The following is a 23021-nucleotide window of genomic DNA, read 5'->3' on the forward strand; positions in this document are numbered from 1 at the left end:
GTGTGTGTGTGTGTGTGGACAGGGTGTGTGTGTGTGTGGACAGGGTGTGTGTATGTGGACAGGGTGTGTGTGTGTGTGGGGTGTGTGTGTGTGTGTGTGTATGTGGACAGGGTGTGTGTGTGTGTGTGTGGACAGGGTGTGTGTGTGTGTGTGGTGTGTGTGTGGGGTGTGTGTGTGTGTGGGGTGTGTGTGTGTGTGTGGGGTGTGTGTGTGGACAGGGTGTGTGTATGTGTGTGTGTGGTGTGTGTGTGTGTGTGGACAGGGTGTGTGTGTGTGTGTGTGGACAGGGTGTGTGTGTGGACAGGGTGTGTGTGTGTGTGTGGACAGGGTGTGTGTGTGTGTGTGTGGACAGGGTGTGTGTGTGTGTGGACAGGGTGTGTGTGTATGTGGACAGGGTGTGTGTGTGGACAGGGTGTGTGTGTGTGTGTGTGGACAGGGTGTGTGTGTGTGTGTGTGTGGACAGGGTGTGTGTGTGTATGTGGACAGGGTGTGTGTGTGTGTGGACAGGGTGTGTGTGTATGTGGACAGGGTGTGTGTGTGTATGTGTGGGGGGGTATGTGTGTGTGGGGTGTGTGTGTGTGGTGTATGTGGGTGGTGTGTGTGTGTGTATGTGGGTGGGGTGGGGTGGGTGTGTGAGTGTATGTGTGTGGGGTGTGTGTGTGTGTGTATGTGGGTGGGGTGTTTGTAAGTGTATATGGGTGGGTGTGTGAGTGGGGTGTGTGTGTGTATGTGTGTGTGTGGGGTGTGTGTGTGTATGTGGGTGGGGTGTTTGTAAGTGTATATGGGTGGGGTGTGTGTGTGGGGTGGCGGTGGGGCTGTGTGGGGTGTGTATGTGTGTGTGTGGGGTGTGTGTGTGTTTATGTGGGTGGGATGTGTGTGTGTATATGTGTGTGGGGTGTACATGTGTGTGTGTGTGTATGTGGGTGGTGTGTGTGTGTGTGTGTGTGTATGTGAAAGAATCTATTGCGCCCAGGCCAGAGCTGATGGATCAACAACCACAGTTTCCTCTCGTGAAATGCCCTCTCCTTGGGAGGTACTGTGCGTCCTCTTGGCCCAGTGAACAGCATGGAGGCCTGTGCACATCCATATCAGGGCATCTCCCTACAGCACTATCCCAGCATCTGTCTACATGGCTGGCTCCACCATTAGACTCAATCGAGGCTGGGGGTCTTTGGTGGTAGGGATCTCAAGACGTTATTTGTCTGCCCTTGTGCCCCCAGCTCCCACCCAGCAGAACTCAACAGAAACTCAAAGAAGCAACGCAACAAAGATTTGCTGAATGAAGGAGGGAAGAAGCGTCTTTGTTAGGAATGTTCACGCAAGCTCTGGAGCACCCTTGAAATCTGGCAGCAGCATTTCCTGAACTATGCACTGGAATTCCTTCCTGGACTAGAAAGACTGCAGGCTGGGACAGAGCCCAAGACAGAGCCACAGGCAACACTGTTATTCTGGTCACTTGGGGGCCTTGATTTTCTTTCCTTCTTTCTACTTCTCCTCTCATCTCCTTCTCTTCCATCCTCCACCCCCCAAAAGAAAACCTTATCTCGGAATGCATCTTCTGAGATGCTAGGAAGACCTCTAAGGAGGGGTGGGAGACCCGTTACTACAGGGTCTCTGAAGTGTTTGTCAATGCGTTCTTTGGTTTTCTTTCTCTTTCCCATCTCTGGTCTTCTGCCTGCTTAGCAGACCCAGAGCAGAGGCTCTTCCTGACACTGTGCTCACTGGGAACACAAAGCAAAAGCTAAATCCATCCTTAGGGAAGGAGGTTTCCTTCCTCCAGTGCAATCAGCCTTAGCTGGCTCCCATAAGGACTTTTCTTCATAGTGAAATCAGGGCAAGAAGTAGATGGGGTGGGGGGGTCCTCCCAGCCCTCTGCCCTTTCTTGTACCTCTTACAGGTCTATCCAAAAGACAAAACATGTTCAAGAGACAAGGTCGATCCTTTTGGTCTTACACGCAACACAGATTTTCTATTATTCTCCTAGCTGATTTTGTGGCCTTCTTCTCGATGCCCACCTAATCTCTCCTGCACTCCAAGATGCTTCTTTTTCTTTCTATCTGATGCACTAAAATGTCTGATGGTAGTCTTAGGACTGATCATAAATACTGTGGCTCTCTCTCCTCTGGGTCTGGTTGGACTACATTTCTGGCTCACTCAGGTCAAGAGTGACCAGCTGACTTCCTTTGGCCGACGAAATGTGAGAAATGACTCGTGCCCCTTCTGAGCAGAAGCGATAGGACTCAGCCTGTGATGTGTCGCGGCGTCATCCTGCGGCAGTGGCTTTGGAAGCATGTTTTGGTGAAGCCTCTGTTAGCTTGGGCTCCTAGGGGACTATAAGAGCACAGCCCACGCCACCCCCACTGGACATGTAGTGAGGACAGAGAACAACAATACACTGGTGTCGTCTTAAGCCACTAGGTTTGGGAAACTTTATTATCATGGTGTAGCCTGGTCTGTCGTGGCTGAGGCACTTTCCAAAACGGTGGAACGCATTTTTACCTGAGCTGCCGCATTGCCTCGAGTAGCTTCATGCTTCAGCCACATGAAGACGTCTCCGTCTTCTTTGGTTTGTACCTTGAGAATTTCATCATCTTTTAGTCTAATTGTCTCAACGTATGCCTAAAAGGGAAGGAAGGAAGAAAAGAAGGAGGGAAGGAAGGGAGGGAGGGAGGAAAGGAGAGGAGAAGAAGGGAGAATGAAAATATCCAAATTGTACGGGCATGCAAAAGACGTGACATTATTCCTAACGCAGCAACTGCTCAAGTAAAAACGATATGACTAATTGAGATATGAGGTGTGTCCACAGAGCCATGAGATCAAATTCTTTTTTAAATGAACGGATCACACGTCCTATATCTAAATGGGTACTTTTGTTCCTATCTAAGTGTTTTCCTTGGGAGGACAAAATTTATTCCACTTCCTCTTCCATCGCTCAAGCTAGTTCAGAAGTCCACCTCTGTGCTGCTGATTGCAGAGCCAGAATACACGGCATCCCAAAAAGTAAATCAATATTTTCTAAGTATAACCTTATTATTTTTTTATTCCAAAGTGTCATTATCCTGCATGACTCAACCCTTTTTATTTAGCAGGCTCAGCCTCCGATATCTTTCGGCTATTTCAAAATGAAATCTACACTGAAAAGAAGAGGGTATATTAACTCCGAGGATGTGGACAAGAATGTGCCAGAGGCTCTAAAGAGGAACCCAAGGGAAAGTTCACAAAATGCTTTGAATTTGCACACAGCCTCCCAGGTATCTGCCTCCTTTGAAGAAAATAAGACTCATTTTTATATATAAATTTTGGCTGTTTATCCAAAAACTGGGCTTGTTGTTTGACAGTCTCCCCTTCTATATGATGAACGCTATCTAACGGTACCAGGAGCGCCTGGGAAGGGCTTCAAGGCCACAAGCAGATGGTGAAAAAAATGGATCTGGATGAGTTGGGGAAGAAGCCTTAGAGAACAAGGAACCAGGCCTGATTTCCCTTCTGACCCTTTCTGTTTGTCAGTGAAGAAAATGACTTAGATTCACGAGCACTAGCCTGTAGCCCATTCCTGAGAGGGTCACCCAGCTTTGGCCATGTGGAGCCAAAGGTCCCTCTCCGGGGCAATAGCGGGCAGGCTTGGGGACAGAGCTAGGAACCCAGTGGTATCAATTCCTGCTGGATGTCTAACCTTGAGACGCCTCCCAGCAAACAGCAACAATTGGAATAAGGATGCCCACCACCTTTGACTGAAACCAAGTATGTGCGGGGTGTTTAACAAATGTTTTTCTCACTTAATCCTCACAGCAGGGCTGTGGCCCAAATATCAGTGTCTTCAATTTATTTGTAAAGAAACTGAAGCTCACAAGGTGAAACCATGAACTCAAGGTCACACTGTAGAGCTAGCCCTGGAAGCCAGGTTGGTCTGACTCCAAAGACAGGCTCTGATGGGCTCCCCCATGATGTCGCCCTCTAGCGGGAAGGCCCTGGAATCCTGGGCTGAAGCTCAGGCTACTAGAACAATAGAGTTCTCAGCTAGAAGTTTTTCGTTCAACTGGAGAGTTTGAGTGTTTTGATTTGGGGTTAATTTCCTTCTTTTCCTTATTTTGTTTCTTCCTCCTTAACTTTGTCATGGGACTTGAATGAAACACAGAACACATGAAGCCAGAGTTTCTATCCTGCAAGGATTTATACTCTTTGGTGTTTCTGCTACTCTCTGGCCGTGGTAATATCATAATCACCAGCAAGAACTGTGTGCGGCGACCAATTGTTGGCCAGAATGACTCACTGAATCTTTGCAACCTTACAAGACAGATAACATCAATATCCCCATTTCACAGATGTGGAAACTGAGGCCCAGAAAGGTTAAGTAACTTACCTACGTTCTTCAAACTTTGGAATCAAACCCAGGCTGGCTGGCTGTGGGGGCCCATAGTCCTCACCTAGCTGCACCACCCTGTGAATGACTCATGCATCTGGGAGATGGGGGCTGTTTCATTGCCTCCCCTTATACATAATGAACTCCATCTAACAGTGTCGTGAGAGGGGTCTTGGCAAAGGCCACGTTTGCAGGTGACCTGGGCAACCATGCATCACTCTGAAGAAGGAACTCTTTTGTCTTTTATATCATTGTCTCCTGACCTAGCCCCTTGCTGCTTCCCTGGGTAGTACCGCTGAGCTTTGCAGTAGGGCCGGGCCATTAAGAGCACAACTTTTCACATCAGATCCAGTGGACATGAATTCTAACTCACCACTAACTACCTGGGGGCCTTGGGCCCCTGACTTTATTTATTTGAGCCTTAGTTTCTATATCCATAAAAATGAAGCTTAGAGTGGTATCTGCTACATCAAAAGCACTCCACCTATTAGCCATTATTTTTTATAGTGTGAAGAGTTAGTAACATCCAGGTTCAAATCTAGGCTCCACTACTCATTTGCTGTGTGACTTTGGGCAAGTTCTTTGGCTTCCCTGAGTCTCAGTTGCCCCATCTGTATAATGGGAACAATACTTGTACTGACCTCATAGAGTTGCATGAGGATTAAATGAGATTGTTTGCGAAGATCTTAGCAGAGCATCTGGCATATGGGAAGCTCTCAGGAATGGTAACTCGTCATTTTTTAGGTCTTTAGTTCATTCTATCACGTAAAGAGCTGATAGCAGTTTAGAATGTTAGCCCTCCTATTGGTATTTGCAGTTTTGTACAGCTCAAAGCCTTACATTGGGGGGATGAAGATCTATCTAAGAGAATTCGGTGCTTTTGAAGATGGAAGGGACAGATTTGAGGAGGGAGTGCTGGGGAAAAAGCTGTGCAGAGACAGACGAGTGAGTGGGATTATCCAAGATTTTATACCCGGTGAATGCAGACCTGGGACCTGAACCAGGCAAACTGGCCCTGGAGCCACACCACAGCTGCCTGCCACACCTGGGCCGGTGGTTGTGTCTTCACAGCTCCGGGGTCCCCAGAGTGGCATCCAGCACCGGTCAGAGCCACACGTCCCAGGCCTTCCGTGAAAGCCAACCATCTACAAAGACATCTGATGCAGGAACAACCCCTAAAAGGGAGCGGTGTTGGGTTGTTCATCATCAAACATTTTGAGACTAGGGAATGATGCCTCACATGGGAAAGTGACCAATCCCAGAAGAAGCTTTGGTGTGGAGAAGGAATGGTGGGGACCATGGTGGGGGGCAGAGCTGGGGAGAAGCTGACAGGGACTCAAGAGTCCCAGACTGACCAGTTCTGGAATCTTCTGTGCCTTCCCGGGGAGCTGGATTGTTTTTGTTGCTGTGTTGTAAAATCAACGTCTCTAGAATGAGCAGTTCATAGCCTATACGGTAGGGTTAAAACCAGCTGACCAGGTTAGAGGAGGTCCAATGTCCAGAGACTCTACAGTCCTCAGATGCCCCTGGACCCAGTGTCAGAGAAGGCATCACACTGTCCTACAGACACTGACTCTTCATACGCTTTACTTCCTTTCTCTCTGCTCAGCCTATAGGCTGCAAGGGCAGAGTTCACATCATATCAGCTGTCTGCAATCAATCACAGGAAAGGCAGGATGGAGCGCAGAGCAGGGAGGGAGTAGGGAGGGCGAAGGATGTGGCGGAATTTGGACCTGGAGAGAAAAGGCTGTCAGCAGCCCCCCATTTTCTGGAGCGTCTGCATTCTCTGAAGTCGTGAACTATAACACTCCAGCCAGTGTTCCTGGGAACTCAGGAGCAGGGCAGTTTCAGAGCCTACACTTAAACCGCTCCTTCCTTCAGGGCCTGTAGACACCACCATGTGGAACCTGCCTCTTAGGGTGTTTAAAATCAGCTATAGGGCTTCCCTGGTGGCGCAGTGGTTGAGAGTCCGCCTGCCGATGCAGGGGACACGGGTTCGTGCCCCGGTCCGGGAAGATCCCACATGCCGCGGAGCATCTGGGCCCGTGAGCCATGGCCGCTGAGCCTGCGCGTCCAGAGCCTGTGCTCAGCAATGGGAGAGGCCACAACAGTGAGAGGCCCGCGTACCGCAAAAAAAAAAAAAAAAAATCAGCTATAATGTTTGGCTCCCAGTGGGGGGTTGTAAGTTTTCTTTGTTGAAATTTAACATTTTAGGTATTTTAAAGTAAGAATGGAGGAATATCAGGTGTAATGATGGAGAGACAGGGAAGCAAGTACCCAAGATTCCCCAAACGGGGTGTTCCTCACACAAAGGCGGTGCTGAATGCAAGAGGGGCAGAGTTGAATGCACTGGTTGCATCAAAAGGCACCAGAGAATCAACGGGACGTGATCGCTTTGTGTTCATCACTGGATACACGGCCCTCTCGTGCTGTCCACCATCCCATCAGTAAACAGCGAGTGCCAACTACATGTCAAGCACACGGCTGGGCACTGGGGTCACCAACGTGAACAGACAAGGTGCCTGTCTCGGGGAGCTCACAGTCTACTGGGAGAGCTGGCTCCGAGACCTGTACACAGCACCCGTCATAGAGCAATGGCGGGGATGTGCCCGGGTGCCATGGCGGCGCAGCAAAGGGAAGATCCAAGCAGGTGGTGGTGTCTGAGCCCAGCATCCTAGTTGCGGGGGGGGGGCGGTCAGGAGGCAGGAAAAGGGGGGTGGGAGTGGATAAAGCAAACCAGACAGAGGAGATTGCGCAGGGCCAGGAATTGTGGACAGCATGGTGTGACCAAAAGCTTGGCATTGCCAGGGTGGGCAGGCCAAACGAGGAATCGCTGAGAGCTGAGGTTGCGGAAGCAGAGAGAAACCAGATCAAGGAACATCTCCTATGCCAAGTGATGAGCTGGACTTAGTGCTTCCGGGTCAGTACATCTCAACACTGACTGCACGTTACGCCCATCTGAGGAGCTATTTAAATATACGCATGCACATAGACATATATACGCCTATTATATGCCTGGACCCTCCCTCTGTCACTTCAATAAGACTGTGGGTGGAGCCTGTGCAGAGGTATTTTCTGAGTGCCCACGTGATTCTGATGCGCAGTCAGGTTGAGAACCTCCACTGGAGGCCTTCTTTGGCCTCCGTGGGAAGAAAATGGGAAGGGACAAGACTGACAACAGAAAGGCCAGTTAGGAGGTGAATTCATTTGCCAGGACTCTGCCGTAACAAAACGCCACGGACTGCGGGGCTTAAACCACAGAAGTTAATTTTCTCACACTTCTGGAGGCTGGAAGTCCAAGATCAAGATGCTTGCAGGTTTAGTTTCTTCTGAGGCCCCTCTCCTTAGCTTGCGTCCTCACATGGCTGTCTCCCTGTTTCATCTACGTCCCAATCTCCTCTTCTTGTAAGAACACCAGTCATACTGGAGTAGGGCCACTAATGACCGCATTTAACTTAATCCTCTCTTCAAAGGTCCTAGCTCCAAATGCAGTGTCCCATTCTGAGGTACTGGGGGTGAGGGCTTCAACATATGAATGTAGGGGTCAATTCATTCCATAACTCAGAGTAGAACAGGAGGCTGTCAGAGTCACTCAGGGGAGAAATGATGGAGAGCTGCATGTAACGCTGTTGGGGATTAGAGCTGGTAGGATGATGGGCAGATCAAAGGTGACTCCCCCGTTGCTGGCATGGACAACAGTGCCATTGGTTGAGGTGTCTGTGGGGAACAGAGAGGAGGAGGTGGTGTGTTCCCTTTGTGGTATGTTACGATTGCAGATGGGGGTTTTAAGAAAGACCTCAGCCTGAGAATAAGATGTGCATGTCATCCGTATGTGGAGGGCAGTTGAAACCAGGGATGTTGATGAGACCCCCTGCCCTCTAGAAGGTGTAGACAGAGAAGGCTGAGGACCAAACCTTTCAGAAGAGCAAACTCTGAGATGTGAAGAGAATGAAAGGAATCCACTTGTGATTAAGCCACAAAAACAAAACAAAAATAAAAAAAAAACCCCTATCATCTTCTTTCTCTTGAACCCGAAGCAGAGTCCCCCTAAATCATAAAGAAGTGACATGAAGCAAGATTATGAATAAAGAAGATAAAGTTGATGGGAACCACGAGTTACATAAAAGAGAAAATGAAACAAGAATCAAGAAAGAAGTTACTGACGGATCCTTGGTTTGTTAATTAGGGATCTGGCTTTCCACATCTCCTCATTTGTTATGTGCTGCTGGTGAATTAATGGATCTCTCAACAAAAGGACATTTCAATCAATGTATGACACCTGCTTACATTCTCAAGAAACCATTAATTACACATTCTTAAGAAAATGAGCTATGATACAACTCTTCTAACTGTATAATTCCTATCTATGATTCTTAATCACACGACTTTCCAGCTGCAGGACGGATCTTCTCTATTCATCTTCTCTGGTTCTGACCAATTAAACATTTTCTTTCATAATCATAACACTTCATGGGCCAAATCTTCAAAAGAAAAGGAGCTTGTTAGCAACATACCATCTCCCCTTGCTAAATTATGCTGAATTAGAATTCCTAAAAGTATAATATATACATACAGGGCTTTATTAACACATTCAGGTTTAGCAGAACAATGGCAATACTATTTTGTGGCTTGATTTTGTTCGAATGTGTTTTCAGAAGAGTTCTTTAAAAAAAAAAAACCTTTATCAATTAATAAATAAATTCCTGTCAGACTGAGGTCAGATTTTGCACACAGCCTATATATGCTGAGAGAATACAGATGACAATGATAAGAGTGTGTAAGTTTATTCAGAAGAAATCATTATTTTCTAAAAGAATTAGAATGTCTATACAGACAGCCTTTGGGCATTTTATAGCTTGATTCATGTTTAATGTTCACTGACAACATGTATCTTTGAGTCGTTTATTTCATAACTGTACAGTGGCCACTGTAGGTTTCTTTTCCAGAAACCATTCATTTCCAATGATCAAAGCACAAGTTTCCTCCACTGGGGGTTTCTGACTGCAATACAGGAGCAGCACAGGGAAGAGTGAACGGTCTGGTTCCCAGTTAGCTGCTCTGCCTAAAATTCCACCATCCTGCTATCCATCCAGACTCACCGAGCATAAGGGAGAAAATTAAGGGTTTATGGCCTAAACCAGGGCCAAATCTGACCATGCAGTAACCTCCTGTCTATGGCGGCACAAACCCAGGCACCCCATCGCTTTATATATTGTCTTCGGCAGAGTTGAGTGGTTGCAATAGTGACTGTAAAAGCAGAGCCTAAGATACTTACTATCTGGTCTTTTGCGGAAAAAAATTGCCACCTCCTGGTACAGACTACTTGCACTCAACTACCTCAACTGCCGTGACCATCAAAACATCTTAAAACCATTCTGAAGAAAGAGATACAGAAAAATACATGCCAAGAAGCCAACCACGTCATAATCTACTCCTGCTGGATGCAAATCTACGTCATCTAAAGGCAGCTTTCTTTTTATTCTTACACTATCACCTTTATACACCCTTCTATTCATGATCCCCCAAACAAACCATCAGTTGGTCCAATGTAACATGTTGTTTTTTGGGCAGATGTGAACCACTGATTTCTTTGCCTAATGAGTCAATAAGACGTGGGAACCTGCAAAATTAGGGGCTGGAGTTAGTGCGCTTCATCCAGTCCTTAATCCAGGATGGGGCAGGATCTTCAAACATCGCCTGCTGTCCATCACCTGTGAGCACTAAGGCTCATGTGATGGGCAGACGCTTCTCAAGGTGTCCGGCAGCGGGAACACAGCTAGGGATGGAGCTTCTTCGTTATGTAGACCTTGCTTGCTTGTGACGTATTGAGGAGCCCTTGGCTTACTGCCCTCGCTTAATTTGACTAACATCTCCAGACCCCACCACTTTCACGTGGTTTTGGAACAAAGACAAAATGCCTATGTTTCTGGTATACATTTTTTTCAAAATCAAAATCTGTCCAGGGCTGTTATCTACCCTCCCCATACCGGTCCTCTCACTCATGAAAAGCTTTTCACGCTTTTCACGCATAGATATAGGGTGGTCCTTGCATTCAGCCTGAGAACACACTGAGGAAATGTGAATTGGAGAATGCAAGAAAGCTTTTCTCTCCATTGGATTATGCCTGTACTCTACAGGCCAGCGAATAAACCAGCCACAGGTGCAGACGCTTAATAAAACTGTTCAGGAAGCTCTAGTAAGCAGGGCCATAACCGTTTCCACCCACTTCTGCCTCGTACCTGATCTCCTTGTAGCGTGTGCTGGTCAAGGGGTGTCTTGGTGGCAATGTTGCTGTAGTAGGCGTAGGACAACTCCCAGTCCAGGGGGTAGTGATCAATACCCTGGTAGTGTTTGTACCCAAGGTTCATCGAAGACAGCCTCTCACTGCCCTGGCCTCCAACCAAACTATACAACATGCCCTGTTAAGAAGAAATGGACAGTGTTCACAAGATTATAGAAAAGGGTCATAAAACCCTCAACATAGAAAGGTCATCTGGCCTCACCTCTACATATGAGCCTAGTCATTCCAGAAACCAGTTAACATGCCTTTTTTTTTTTTTTTTTTTTGCAGTACACGGCCCTCTCGCTGTTGTGGCCTCTCCCATTGCGGAGTACAGGCTCCGGACGCGCAGGCCCAGCGGCCATGGCTCACGGGCCCAGCCGCTCCGCGGCATGTGGGATCTTCCCGGACCAGGGCACGAACCTGTGTCCCCTGCATCGGCAGGCGGACTCTTAACCACTGTGCCACCAGGGAAGCCCCTAACATGCCTTTTTAAAAAACGTTAGAAAAGAAGACCCAAGAGCTTTCTAATGGCTATCTGTCCTTCTCAATGTCTAACAGCTGAAAATTCCTTTGTCCTTCTCTCAGTAAAGATTGGGAGTCCTCCCCTGACTTATCTCACAGCATCTCTTTGTGTATCTGACAACTGTTCTAAGGACCTTGGTCCACTTCAGCTATGTCACCTTCGGTCAGATGATCTGAACAGTGGGCCACGTCCCAACCTCACACTCTCAGAACGCTAGTGTTGGGAAGGGTCTTTAGAGATCGACTGGTCCAACCATCTCATTTCAGAGTTGAGGAAACAGAGGCTCAGCAAGTTGAAGTCATATGTCCTTGGTCAGCCAGCTATTTTGTGACAGAAACGGGGCTAGAATCTTCTACCCTCTTCCACCTCGGCGGGGACTGCCTCAGGGACTTGGGAAAGCATGCCATCAATCATGAGCTTCTACAGCCAGAGACACACACAAAGAAGTCAAGTGAAAGGAACACAGAGCCACCTGGGAAGGTCTGAACAGTCTGAGTCTCTTCAAATCCAGGATGAACAATCCCCTGTGCACAAACAAAACGCTAAAAGTGATCAGGGGCCGTTTAGCAGCACTTATAAAAATGCGATTCCAAATGTTAGGCAAGTTGCATAATAAATTTGGATTTGATACCACAAAACCATCTAGTATGACATTTATTTTAATGACAGGAGGTTGGATGTGACAATACTTTGCTTAGAGGTCCAAATGATTTCACTTAGCTAAAACGTCGTACGGGATGGTGGACCCACAGCCAGGATAGTTACAAGAATTGGGTAAGAGGCACCTGTTCTTGAATGGCTGGGATTCTGGTAAGCCTTGCCCAAACTATTCCTTAGACAGTATACCAATCATATCCCCTGCTGTGTCTAGAAATGGATAAAGTGCCCTTTTTCACTCACTGACGGCGGGAGATCCTGTATTTAACACAGCCTTAGGCTGTTTTTCTTGAGTGTAAAGTTTTTTGTTTGTTTGTTTGTTTGTTTGTTTTGCGGTACGCGGGCCTCTCACGGTTGTGGCCTCTCCCGTTGCGGAGCACAGGCTCCGGACGCGCAGGCTCAGCGGCCATGGCTCACGGGCCCAGCCGCTCCGCGGCATGTGGGATCTTCCCGGACCGGGGCACGAACCCGTGTCCCCTGCACCGGCAGGCGGACTCTCAACCACTGCGCCACCAGGGAAGCCCAGAGTGTAAAGTTTTTAAAGGACTCCAGGGAAAATGAACATGCCCAGTTCCACCCGGGGCATGAGAGCCTTACTCTGCAAATATAAGGCAGGTCACTGATGTTCCTGGAGCCTGTGAAATACTGTACCTGCAGCTGATCCCGAGGTACATTTAATCCAGTTTCATAAAAGACTGCGAGGTAGTAGGATGCTTTATGGTATCCACAGCAGCTGGCATCCATCAGAAAGGGGACGACAGAGCTAATTTGGTGAAGACCATCAACAAAGGAAAGTCTCTTTACAGCCTTCTCGAATATCCGCCCACCAATTTCTAATACGGATTCACTTTGGTTCCTCAGCACTGTAAAGAACACAATTCACAGAACACACAATTAACTACCATGGGGTCGACAAAATAAGTGGGAACAGCCAACTAAATCACCTGAGTTATTAATATGGTTGGTCCTGCAGTGACTTGATATATACCAGCTTCTGGGGAGGTAAATCAAACCCCTTGCGGGTGTCATTCTGTAAACAGCTTTTCCTTTGGCACTAAATGACAGCCTAGTATCCTGGAGGAAAGGATGTGCCTTCTATAGCTGAGACAGCACCTCAAGAGAGTAATTTACTCAGTGTAACTCACCGCCAAGTCAGGACCACCCTAACTGCCAGAGAGATTTTTTTTTCCCCTCTAAGACTCTGAAGGAGGGTGTGTTTTATCTCAGAAATAGTTCCTAGGTGCTGCTGTAAAAAGTTGAGCACAAGAAACTTTCTTATCATCTTTTGCTTCCGGTTTTCCTTGTGGGTTTCTAAATACAATAAAAAGAATGAGTCAACTTTTATTGAGGGCCTATAAAATGCCAAATACTGGGTTGAGTGTCTTATGCAAATTATGTCATGTAATCCAAACATATTTTAAGAGGTAAGTACTATTCTTGGCGTCCTCATTTTTCAGATGAGGAGACTGAAGCCTGGAGAAGTCGACTAACTTGTCCGAAGCTACCAAAGCTGGCAAACGGCTGAGCCAAGCTTAGAATCCAGCTTGGTAGGTCACAAAAGCAAGATCCCTACTCTGCTCCACCTACCTCCTGATTAACCGGCAGCCAGTTGTCTTAATAGGTACCTTGCCACCACGGGTAGAGACCTCTTTTACGCAACTGCTTTAAGCTATGATACTTCCTTTTACCTAATTCTCCCATAAACTGTTAAACTCTTAAGTCCAAATGGGCAAGTTATATGGTCCTATAATCTGTTACAGTCTTTTAAAGTCCGTCTACATTATTCATCTCTCGTTTTATTAATTCAGCCAATGAACGTTTACAATTCTATTCTGTGCATCTACTAGGTCTATGTTACAAACAGCTATATAGGATCGCATAGGTACAATTTCCATTTAAAAGATGTGGTCAATTTATTTAAAACTAAAATTTTCTCCCCCCTAAGAATTATACTCAACATTTTTCTTTGATTTTCGTCATTCCATCCCAAATTAAAATGTTACTAACAACCTCCAGGAGGCAACAAGAGACTCACTCTATCAGCGCTCCATCAAGGAATGAACAGAGATGAGTTTCCAATGCGGGAAAACTCTCAGTGAGAGGATTTGAGATTGAATTTAAGGGCAATTCCTCAGCAGAGGTTGATGCCTCTTCCGAGGCATCAACACAGAAGCCAGTGGGATCCACGGATGAAACTGTGAAACCCAAACCATTGATTATGTGCTAATGCCTATCCCTTTGGGCACACAGGCAGGCTGGCTGCCCCTGGTAGGGGGGCACATGCCTTCACTTGCTGAGCTGTGGAAAAGGAGCCCACCTACCCCCTCACCCAGAGCTAAGGCAGTCCCATCTCCTGGCTCCTGGAACCCCACACCTCCGCCCTCTCCAGGTTTCTGAGAGGCAGCAGCTTGGATCTGCTTTTACTTACTCTCCATCCCAAGAGGTAGGTGCTAAAAACAACACCTTAACTAAACACATGGAGTTTGCTCCTCTGTTTTGTTTTTAAGCCCTAAAGAAATAACTGCTTGTTGTAAAAAAAAAAAAAAAATCAAATAATATAGATTTGTATAAAACAAAAACAGAAGTCCTCTCTCTCCCAAACCTTCTTTAATAGTGAAGATAAACTGTTGAAAGATTGGTGTATATACTTCCAGACTTTTCCTCGGCACAGACGATAATTCATTACACCTCTATCTGCCTATATACATATACATTTTCTTTCCAAAAAGCCCCTATAGGTTTGGACTCTCAACTTTTTTTCCCTTATGAGTGTAATTTTTTTATCAAACTATGTTCGATTTACAATATTGTGTTAGTTTCGGGTGTAGAGCAAAATGACGCATATATACATATTCTTTCTCAGATTCTTTTCCTTTATAGGTTATTACAAGATACTGAGTATAGTTCCCTATGCTAGACAGTAAATCGTTGTTGTTTGTCAACTTTCTTTTTTAAATTAACCACATACCACGAATACCTGTCCACAGCAGTCAGAAGCTCATTCTTCCTAAAGTTTCAATAGTATTGCATTCTATAGCAGTGCCGTTCTTCCAACCGGTTCTCTATTTTTAGACTTGGGTTGCTTCCACTGCTTTTGCTATAACCAGCAACACAGCAATGAACATCCTCGAGCATTTCCCTCTGCTCATCTGTTGGGATGTATCTGAATAATCACCCTCTTTTCCACCAGGAGGCCGGGGATCTCCTTTTGGATTCTCCCTTTGCATAGCTGAGAAAAAAATTCCATCCTACCCAACCATTAGACAGGATAAGAACCTTCTCTGCTAGATTTGGTGTGTACTGCAGTACTCAGACGGAGTTGCAAAGTAAATCCTACTCCTACTTATTCATATATTTACTTTTAAATACATACTCATCTCCGATACCCCTCTGTGCACACTCTGAGCAAAGCAACAGTTTGTTAACGATTCATTCCAGCCTTACCTGCTCTGCCAGATTCATTTTGCTGTGCAGTAGGAGCTAACACAACATTGTAAAGCAACTATACTCCAATAAAAAATAATTTTAAAAAAAGAGCCATTTCACACAAAAAATAAAATAAAATAGGCATTTAAAAAAATATCTAATATGATGAGTTTTGCCTGAGTACCCACAGACATGGGCTTTGGGGGCTCAGAGGAGAAAAGAGACTCCAAGCCAAATGGAGGTCTAAATGAAACACTTGCCCTGCTGACCTCTGGCACAGAATCCCAGCAATCATTACTGTGATCGCCCAGGTAGGAGGGCGATCCTTTACAAAGTTCAAATCCTTAGCAAACACACAAAAACACTTTGCAGACTGAAACGGAGGCAGGTTGAAAAACCTTCATTATTTCTTTTACCTATGAAAATTCTTAACTCCCCCCAGACATTACCAATCAGTATTTTCTCTGCAAGAGAATCTAGACAATTTTCTGCACTAGTGAGTATAATAATAAAATAATAATAATTCTAAAGGAAAACCACTCGTTTTGCACATTCTTTAAAGTTTGAATTCCAAATGTGGCACAAAATCAAAGCTCTGATGTCACTGGTGGTATTGTAAAACGGGCAATTTAAAAATCCATTTAATTAAACTGTTAATTTCACCCAACTGGTTTAGCATATGCATTTTTTCTAGTAGATCTATAACTAAAAAACATGTCTTATTTATGGAGATTAATGGAGTAATGAAAACCAAACAAACAAAATAGACGTAGGAGCCATTTTCCCGTTTTTCTTTCTTCCTACACCAGAAGCTAAGGAAACAAAGGCACCACCACCATTAACTCTTAATCTCCCCGAGTAGCACAGCGTTGTTTATTTTGCTCTTTTTTCCTTTTTCCAGCAATACCACAAGGTCACCATTTGTGCGCTCATCATTGGTTTTTGTTTGTTTGTTTTGTTTTTTTTAATTTTTGGCTGCATTGGGTTTTCGTTGCTGAGAGAGGGCTTTCTCTAGTTGCGGCGAGCGGTGGCTACTCTTTGCTGTGGTGTGCGAGCTTCTTATTGTGGTGGCTTCTTTTGTTGTGGAGCACGGTCTCTAGGCTCACAGGCTTCAGTAGCTGTGGCACGCAGGCTCAGTAGTTGTGGTGTACAGGCTTAGTTGCTCCACCGCATGTGGGATCTTCCCGGACCAGGGCTCGAACCCGTGTGCCCTGCATTGGCAGGCGGATTCTTAACCACTGCGCCACCAGGGAAGCCCACACTCATCATTAAAAGAGGCAAAAAGCAGAAAATGAGAAGGTAGTCACCTACTGAAGGAACCAGAGCTGCCTCTGATGGAGAATTTGGGAGAAGAAAGGCAGACTTATTCCTTATAAGGGGAACGAGACAACAACAGGAAAGTTATTTTTAGTTTCAAGCTTCCAAAAGGTGTAATGCATCTAGGGAAGAGGTTTGAAAAGGGAAAAAAATGTGAAAGGAGAAAATATCATTTACCCAGAAAAGGAAAGATCTTCACCAAGTTTACTGATTTAAAAAAACATAGCACATCCTTCACTTGCATTCTCATTTGATGAGCTCCACTGGGTTCCCAAGACTCAAAGAAGTGGCTCATTTCTCTCTCAGAAGTAAACTACTTGTACTTTTCTGTCCTGTGCACATTGTCTGGTTTTATACATGTAACTTCTCTCCCTCCCTCCCCCTCGTCCCCTCCCTCCTTCCCTCTCCCTCTTTCTCTCTCTCCGTGGATTTTTTTTAAAAACTACAAAGATGCTTTCTTGAATTAAAAAAAATAAGATAAAGGTCCTTTAATGAACAACAGTGAACATAGCTCTTAAAGGACACAGGATCCTGGCGTTACTAAATAACCCCATTGTGTTTCTACCATTTCCATGCTCTGCGTTTTAGTCTCCAAATAAACATTGCAATTGTTGGCAAAAATAAGAAGAGTTAGAAATGTGGTATAGACACACAATGGAATATTATTCAACCTTAAAGAGGAAGGAGATTCTGACAGATGCTATAACATGGATGAACCTTGAAGACCTTACACTAAGTGAGATAAGCCAGTCGTGCAAAGACAAATACTGTATGATTGCACTCATATCAGGTATCTAGAAGAGTCAAGTTCATAGACACAGAAAGTAGAATGGTGGTCACTAGGGACTGGGGGTGGGGGCAGGGTGGGGAGTTGTGGTTTAATGAGTACAGAGTTTCAGTTTTGCAAGATAAGGAAGTTCTAGAATCTGTTGTGCAACAATGTGAACGTACTTAATGCTCCTGAAGGGTACACCTAAAAATGGTGATGATGGAGAATTTTAAATTATGTGCATTTTACCACAAATTTTTTTTTTAATTACAGTCCTTAAAGAGGGAGGGTGTAAATATTTGGGGATTCTCTTTTGCAGTAGAAAAATAGAGCTCAGTCTTTTGGGAACAACTAGAAGGTGGTGACCACTCCTGAACTCACTGGGCAGAATGCAGAGGACACTCCTACTGGTCGTAAGCTTCCGACTCTGCGCTCCCTGCACCGTTCTCATGGCTCCTTTGAAGTACGTCGTTGGCTCAGAGGGAGAGCAGATGATCCATCTAAAATCACACAGTGTCAGGGGAAAACGCTGCCGTCTGAAGCGTGCATGTGCAGCAGCCTAGCAGTAGAGTTGGCTGTACATGTGAGGAGAGGCTGCCAAGAAAGGGGTGAGTCTGTCGCAAAGAACCAGAAATTACAGGCCATTGTCTCATGCTGTCATATATATATTTTTTAATGCCAGGAAAAGAATAATTCCACCAATTAATTCCCTTTGTGGGAGCTATGGGAGCTGACGTTTTTCTTTGCATTTAACCTAAGTCACTCTCATTCAAAACATGGCCCCCATCTTTGTCCTATCCTGGGCCACTTGGTCAATACTTGTCTAGTGAATGAATGAATGGAAGGTTGTGATACGAGTGACTTAAGTTACTCACACGGTTTCATTCCTTATCTCTGTTACTGCACCTACTCGGTTCCTACAGCAAGAATTCTAAGCGGCCAACATCTGATTCTTGAGTCTGTTCTTGTAGCTTATCTCAGGTACAAGGAATGTAACATGATGAGGATGTTCTAGTAAAGTCTGCTGGTCAACAGGACCAAACAGCTCAGGCCAGCAGCAGAAAACATGATGCAAACATAGTTCCTAGTGTAGAGTTGTCCAAAGCACTCCAAAGCCAGCTAGACACTCACAGCAGGATAAACTTGGATCAAAAGTTATGTGAGGAACCAGGAATACATACATAGTCACACCAGTCTGACTACTCTTCTTTTTATAGGAGACCAGAGTAAAGATATGTAAATAATGTAATTTTTTTTTTGTCCCTCAATTTACAAAATCAAATTTTCTGCACTTCTCTCAGGATTGTTAGAAACTGGGCACAATGTCTGACACAAATCTCTCTCCAGGGTTCGCCACAGAGATTATCTAGTTAACTATGATGGCCCCAAGCAAGGGCAGTGTGCCAGGTAGAGATGAATTTTAATGGGTGTAAGCCCTACCCCTGCAGGAGGCCCCCAGTCCCTATGGATGGGACAACGTGAACTAGAAAAATAGGGGGTGAAGGTAGAATGGGAGCCTGAGGTTGGTTCTGGAGATTTGCCTACCCTGCCTACCCTCCCTCCCCACCTGCTTCTGGGCCCCAGGAAATGGCAGGGAGAGGCAGAATGCAGGTGGCTGCATGCCCAGGGAGATAGGGGCCCCTCCAGGTATGCTCCCTGGCACTGATCTAAGCCGACTTGGCACCAGAAGGACCTGACCGGCTGCTTGGGCACCAGCAGTGGGCCCTAAAGTGGCAAATCCGGCTTTGTGCCCCCTCTCCCCCCAGGCATGGGCCCCGGAAGCCTGACCGAGGGCAGCTGGACGCGTGTCTATGCTGCAGTGTGACAACTCCCCAGCACTGCGGCCCATCAAGTGTCAAAGTTTGGGGGCTCATGATCTGGGTTAATTAGCTCCCTTTCTAGGCCTCCACAGATAATAAAATCATTCTGCATTCTTTAAAAGAAACTTCTGAGCAGTAAAAATAACACAAAAACATTCTTTATTGAGAGTATTTGCTTGAAAAAGAATGTTTTGTGAAAATGATTCACTCCTTTTCCTAATCAGTAAAACTATATTTAAATATATCTGAAATCTCATAAAGCCAGTTTTGGGGTGATGTGGTCTTCGTCCGTTTAGCCTACACTTTCCAACAGGCATCGCCCTCTTCCGTTCACCTGTCTCAGGGGGCAGTTCCACCACCTCCCAGAAGACCCACGAAAACCCAGCAATTGTCTCTTGCCTGGTAGTAATAGTGTAACACTTACACAGCAGTGATTCTCCACCGGGGGCGATTTGACCTCCCTGGCGACACTTGGCAATATCTGAAGGCAATTTTATTTTATTTTTTTTGCGGTACGCGGGCCTCTCACTGTTGTGGCCTCTCCCGTTGCAGAGCACAGGCTCCAGATGCGCAGGCTCAGTGGCCATGGCTCACGGGCCCAGCCACTCCACAGCATGTGGGATCTTCCCGGACCGGGGCACGAACCCGCGTCCCCTGCATCGGCAGGCGGACTCTCAACCACTGCGCCACCAGGGAAGCCCTGGAGACATTTTTAGTTGTCACCCTTGGGTGGAGGTTAATGGGAGGGGACAGAGTGCTCCTGGTATCTAGTGGGTAGAGAGCAGAAACGCAGCTAAACATCCTACAATACACAGGACAGATCCTTCACAACAACGAATTATCCAAAATGTCAGTAGTGCCAAGATTGAGAAACGCTGATTTACATAGAGTTTACTAAGTGCCCATACTCTTCTAAGTGTCAATTCCTTAACCCAACACTACAAGAGAGGGACTATTGTCATCCCCATTTTGCAGATGAGGAAACTGAGGCTCAGTGAAATGAAGTGGCTTGCCCAAGATCACACAGCTAGTAAGTGCTAAGTTAATATCAGAATCAGGTCACTTGGCTGCAGAGGCTATGCTGACACCTGACTCCACATGGCCTCCCTTTCCCGGATCCAGGCAGTGATGAAGTCCCTCAGAGCCAACCCCTTATATCTTTTGGCTCCGTCTACATCACTCTGTCCCATTCAGGCCTCCATCCTCTCCTCCCTGGGCCATGCAGTGCCCACCCTGCTTCCAGCTCCACAGCACTCTAGTTTACCTCCCTCAGTCTCCCACTGCTGACAAGAGTGACCTCAGAAACCCAGATCTGATCACGCCTCTAGCCCCTGCTTGAAACCCTTCAACAGGTCCCTGTCACCTACAAGGTAAAGCTCAAACTTGTCAGGATGGAGTCTGAGCTCTAGTAAGGAGCCCTGCCATGTTGTTGGTGGGAAGGTAAATTGGTGCAGCCACTATGAGAACAGTATGGAGGGTCCTTAAAAACTAAAAATAGAACTACCATATGGTCCTGCAACCCCACTCCTGGACATATATCTGGAGAAAACCATAATTCAAAAAGATACATGCACCCCAATGTTCACTGCAGCACTACTTACAATAGCCAAGACATGGAAGCAACCTAAATGTCCATCGACAGATGAATGGATAAAGAAGATGTGGTATCTATACACACTGGAATACTACTCAGCCATAAAAAAAGAACAAAATAATGCCGTTTGCAGCCACATGGATGGACCTAGAGATTATCATACCAAGTGAAGTAAGCCAGACAGAGAAAGACAAACATATGATATCACTTATATGTGGAATCTTAAAAAAAAGATACAAATGAACTTATTTACAAAACAGAAATAGACCCACAGACATAGAAAATAAACCTAGGGTTACCAAAGGGGAAAGGAAGGGGGTGGGATAAATTAGGAGTTTGGGATTAACATATACACACTACTATAAGTAAAATAGATAACCAACAAGGACCTACCGTATAGCACAGAGAACTATATTCAATATCTTGTAATAAACTATAACAGAAAAGAATCTGAAAAAAAAATATATATATATAACTGAATCACTGTGCTGTATACCTGAAACTAACACAACATTGTAGATCAATTTTACTTCAATAAACAAATAATTTAAAAAAAAGAATAATCACTCTCCAGGCCTTCTCCAGCTTCCCAAATTCCTTGCACGTCATTAAAAATGACATGCTGTTCCCATCTCTCTGCCTCTACTCTGCCTGCAATACCTACCCCCACCTTGCTTATCTGGCAAACATCAATTGACCCTTCAAGAATCAATCCCAGTGTCACCTCCTCCAGGAAGCCTTCCTGGAGCCCCCTAGACTTCCAAGTAGAACTGACCACTCCCTTCTTTGTGCCTTTGCCAGTTACTCCCATAGCTTTTATTTTTAAAAATGCATTACCATTTTTCTTTGCTTTCAAGTCGGTCCCTCAAGGGCAGAGACCTTGTACTATTTTACTTACCTCTGAAGTCCAGCCAAGTAACTGAGCAGTCGCTCAGCAAATATCAAATGAACCAAAGATGAAATATCTTGTATGGTTTGAATTCCTTCAAGATGGGGTGAGGGTGAATCACTATTTGCAAGGAGAGTCTATTCCACTGGACACTGCCATTTTTAGGAAGTTCTTATACGCAGCAGCAGTCAGTTTCTGCATTGCCTTGGTCCAAGGGTTTGGTCATATGCCCAGGAATACCGTGGGCTGCCGCTGACCGTTGAGATAGTTCTCATTACCCTCCTCATTCCCTTCCCCAGGCTGAACACCTCCAGCTTCTCTTCTCTTCCTAACAGACACTGTTTCAAGATTCCTTGGAGTCTTACAGTATGTACTTAATTACTATGCAAACCTAAATCACAATGGACTTCAGCTGGACACATTTGCAAAATATACACAGATTCCTGAGACGCTGCTTAAAATGTACTTCAAATCAAAGGTCTCAAGTTCAAGGGCCCGAGGGCCCGGGCAGGTAAGATCCATGACTGAAGTCGGCAGGAGGTGCTCAACCGGAGGCAGGAAGGGTTGTGGATGGACAGAGCCTGCCTGTCCCAACCACACACCTCTGGGATTGCTGCCACTCAGGAATGGAGGCCCGGCGTCGCCAGATCTTTGGATCTTCTGAGAAAAGCTAGAAATTTGCATTTTCATAGAAGTTTTTAGATCCCTGTAACTAATTTTTTTAAAATTGAAAACAGTGTGTATGCCAAAGCAGCCACATTTGGGGGCCGGCTCTGGCTGTCAGCTGCTTGGTTGTGGCCTCGGTTTTAAATAAAGAATTGCTCAAGTGATTCCTAAATTTAAGTTTTTGTATTTAGGGTTGAAAAGGTGCACAGATACATTGAGTGGTGGACACATTAAGGGCAGAATTTAAATTTGAAATTAAGCTAGAACACTAGGGTTAAAAATAACTTCAAGGCATATATCACTAAAGAGGGTGAGGGAAAGCAGAAAAACAGGGACCCTCCTAACCAGCGTCCAAAGGCGAGCGAGGCACAGACTCAATTACCTGTCACCAAACCCATCTCCAGCAAGGCCTGGAACAAGCTTCGGTGCTTGGCTTTCAGCTCCTTCTCCCAGAGGAGGGCTCTGCACGTCGAGGGCCGCCCGTACCTGAGCTTCAGATCCAGGTAGGAATTCCGGAGGTCGCCTACAGGAAAGAGAAGCACAGGGTACCATTAGAGGGAAGCCTTGCCTCTCTAACTCCCTTCCTCTATGGGGAACTAGAAATAAGAGGTCAGTCAGACTTAGCATTACTGGATGTTGGTTTGGGTGCGTCAGGGATTTGAAATTGGCTACGATGCCTCTGCCTCGAGGTCACAGATTCAAAGCCAAGTCCAAGGG

At 45.8% G+C, this 23021-nt stretch overlaps 1 protein-coding gene across 1 annotated transcript in view; it reads right to left on the bottom strand.

Moving 5' to 3' along the window:
- Window positions 1-23021, bottom strand: part of SEL1L3 (SEL1L family member 3) — a 96940-nt gene that overhangs the window by 35223 nt on the left and 38696 nt on the right. Inside the window, exons 9-12 of the mRNA XM_022566507.2 lie at window positions 22687-22827; window positions 12475-12686; window positions 10600-10779; window positions 2500-2619 (exon numbers count right to left, since the gene is read on the bottom strand). Coding sequence (XP_022422215.1) covers window positions 2500-2619; window positions 10600-10779; window positions 12475-12686; window positions 22687-22827 — 653 coding nt within the window. The remainder of the gene's footprint in view (window positions 1-2499; window positions 2620-10599; window positions 10780-12474; window positions 12687-22686; window positions 22828-23021) is intronic.

The sequence above is a fragment of the Delphinapterus leucas genome, chromosome 5 (genome assembly GCF_059928025.1).
Source record: "Delphinapterus leucas isolate spDelLeu-1000000601 "Yukka" chromosome 5, BTC_Dleu_Yukka2, whole genome shotgun sequence".
NCBI classification, from domain to species: domain Eukaryota; kingdom Metazoa; phylum Chordata; class Mammalia; order Artiodactyla; family Monodontidae; genus Delphinapterus; species Delphinapterus leucas.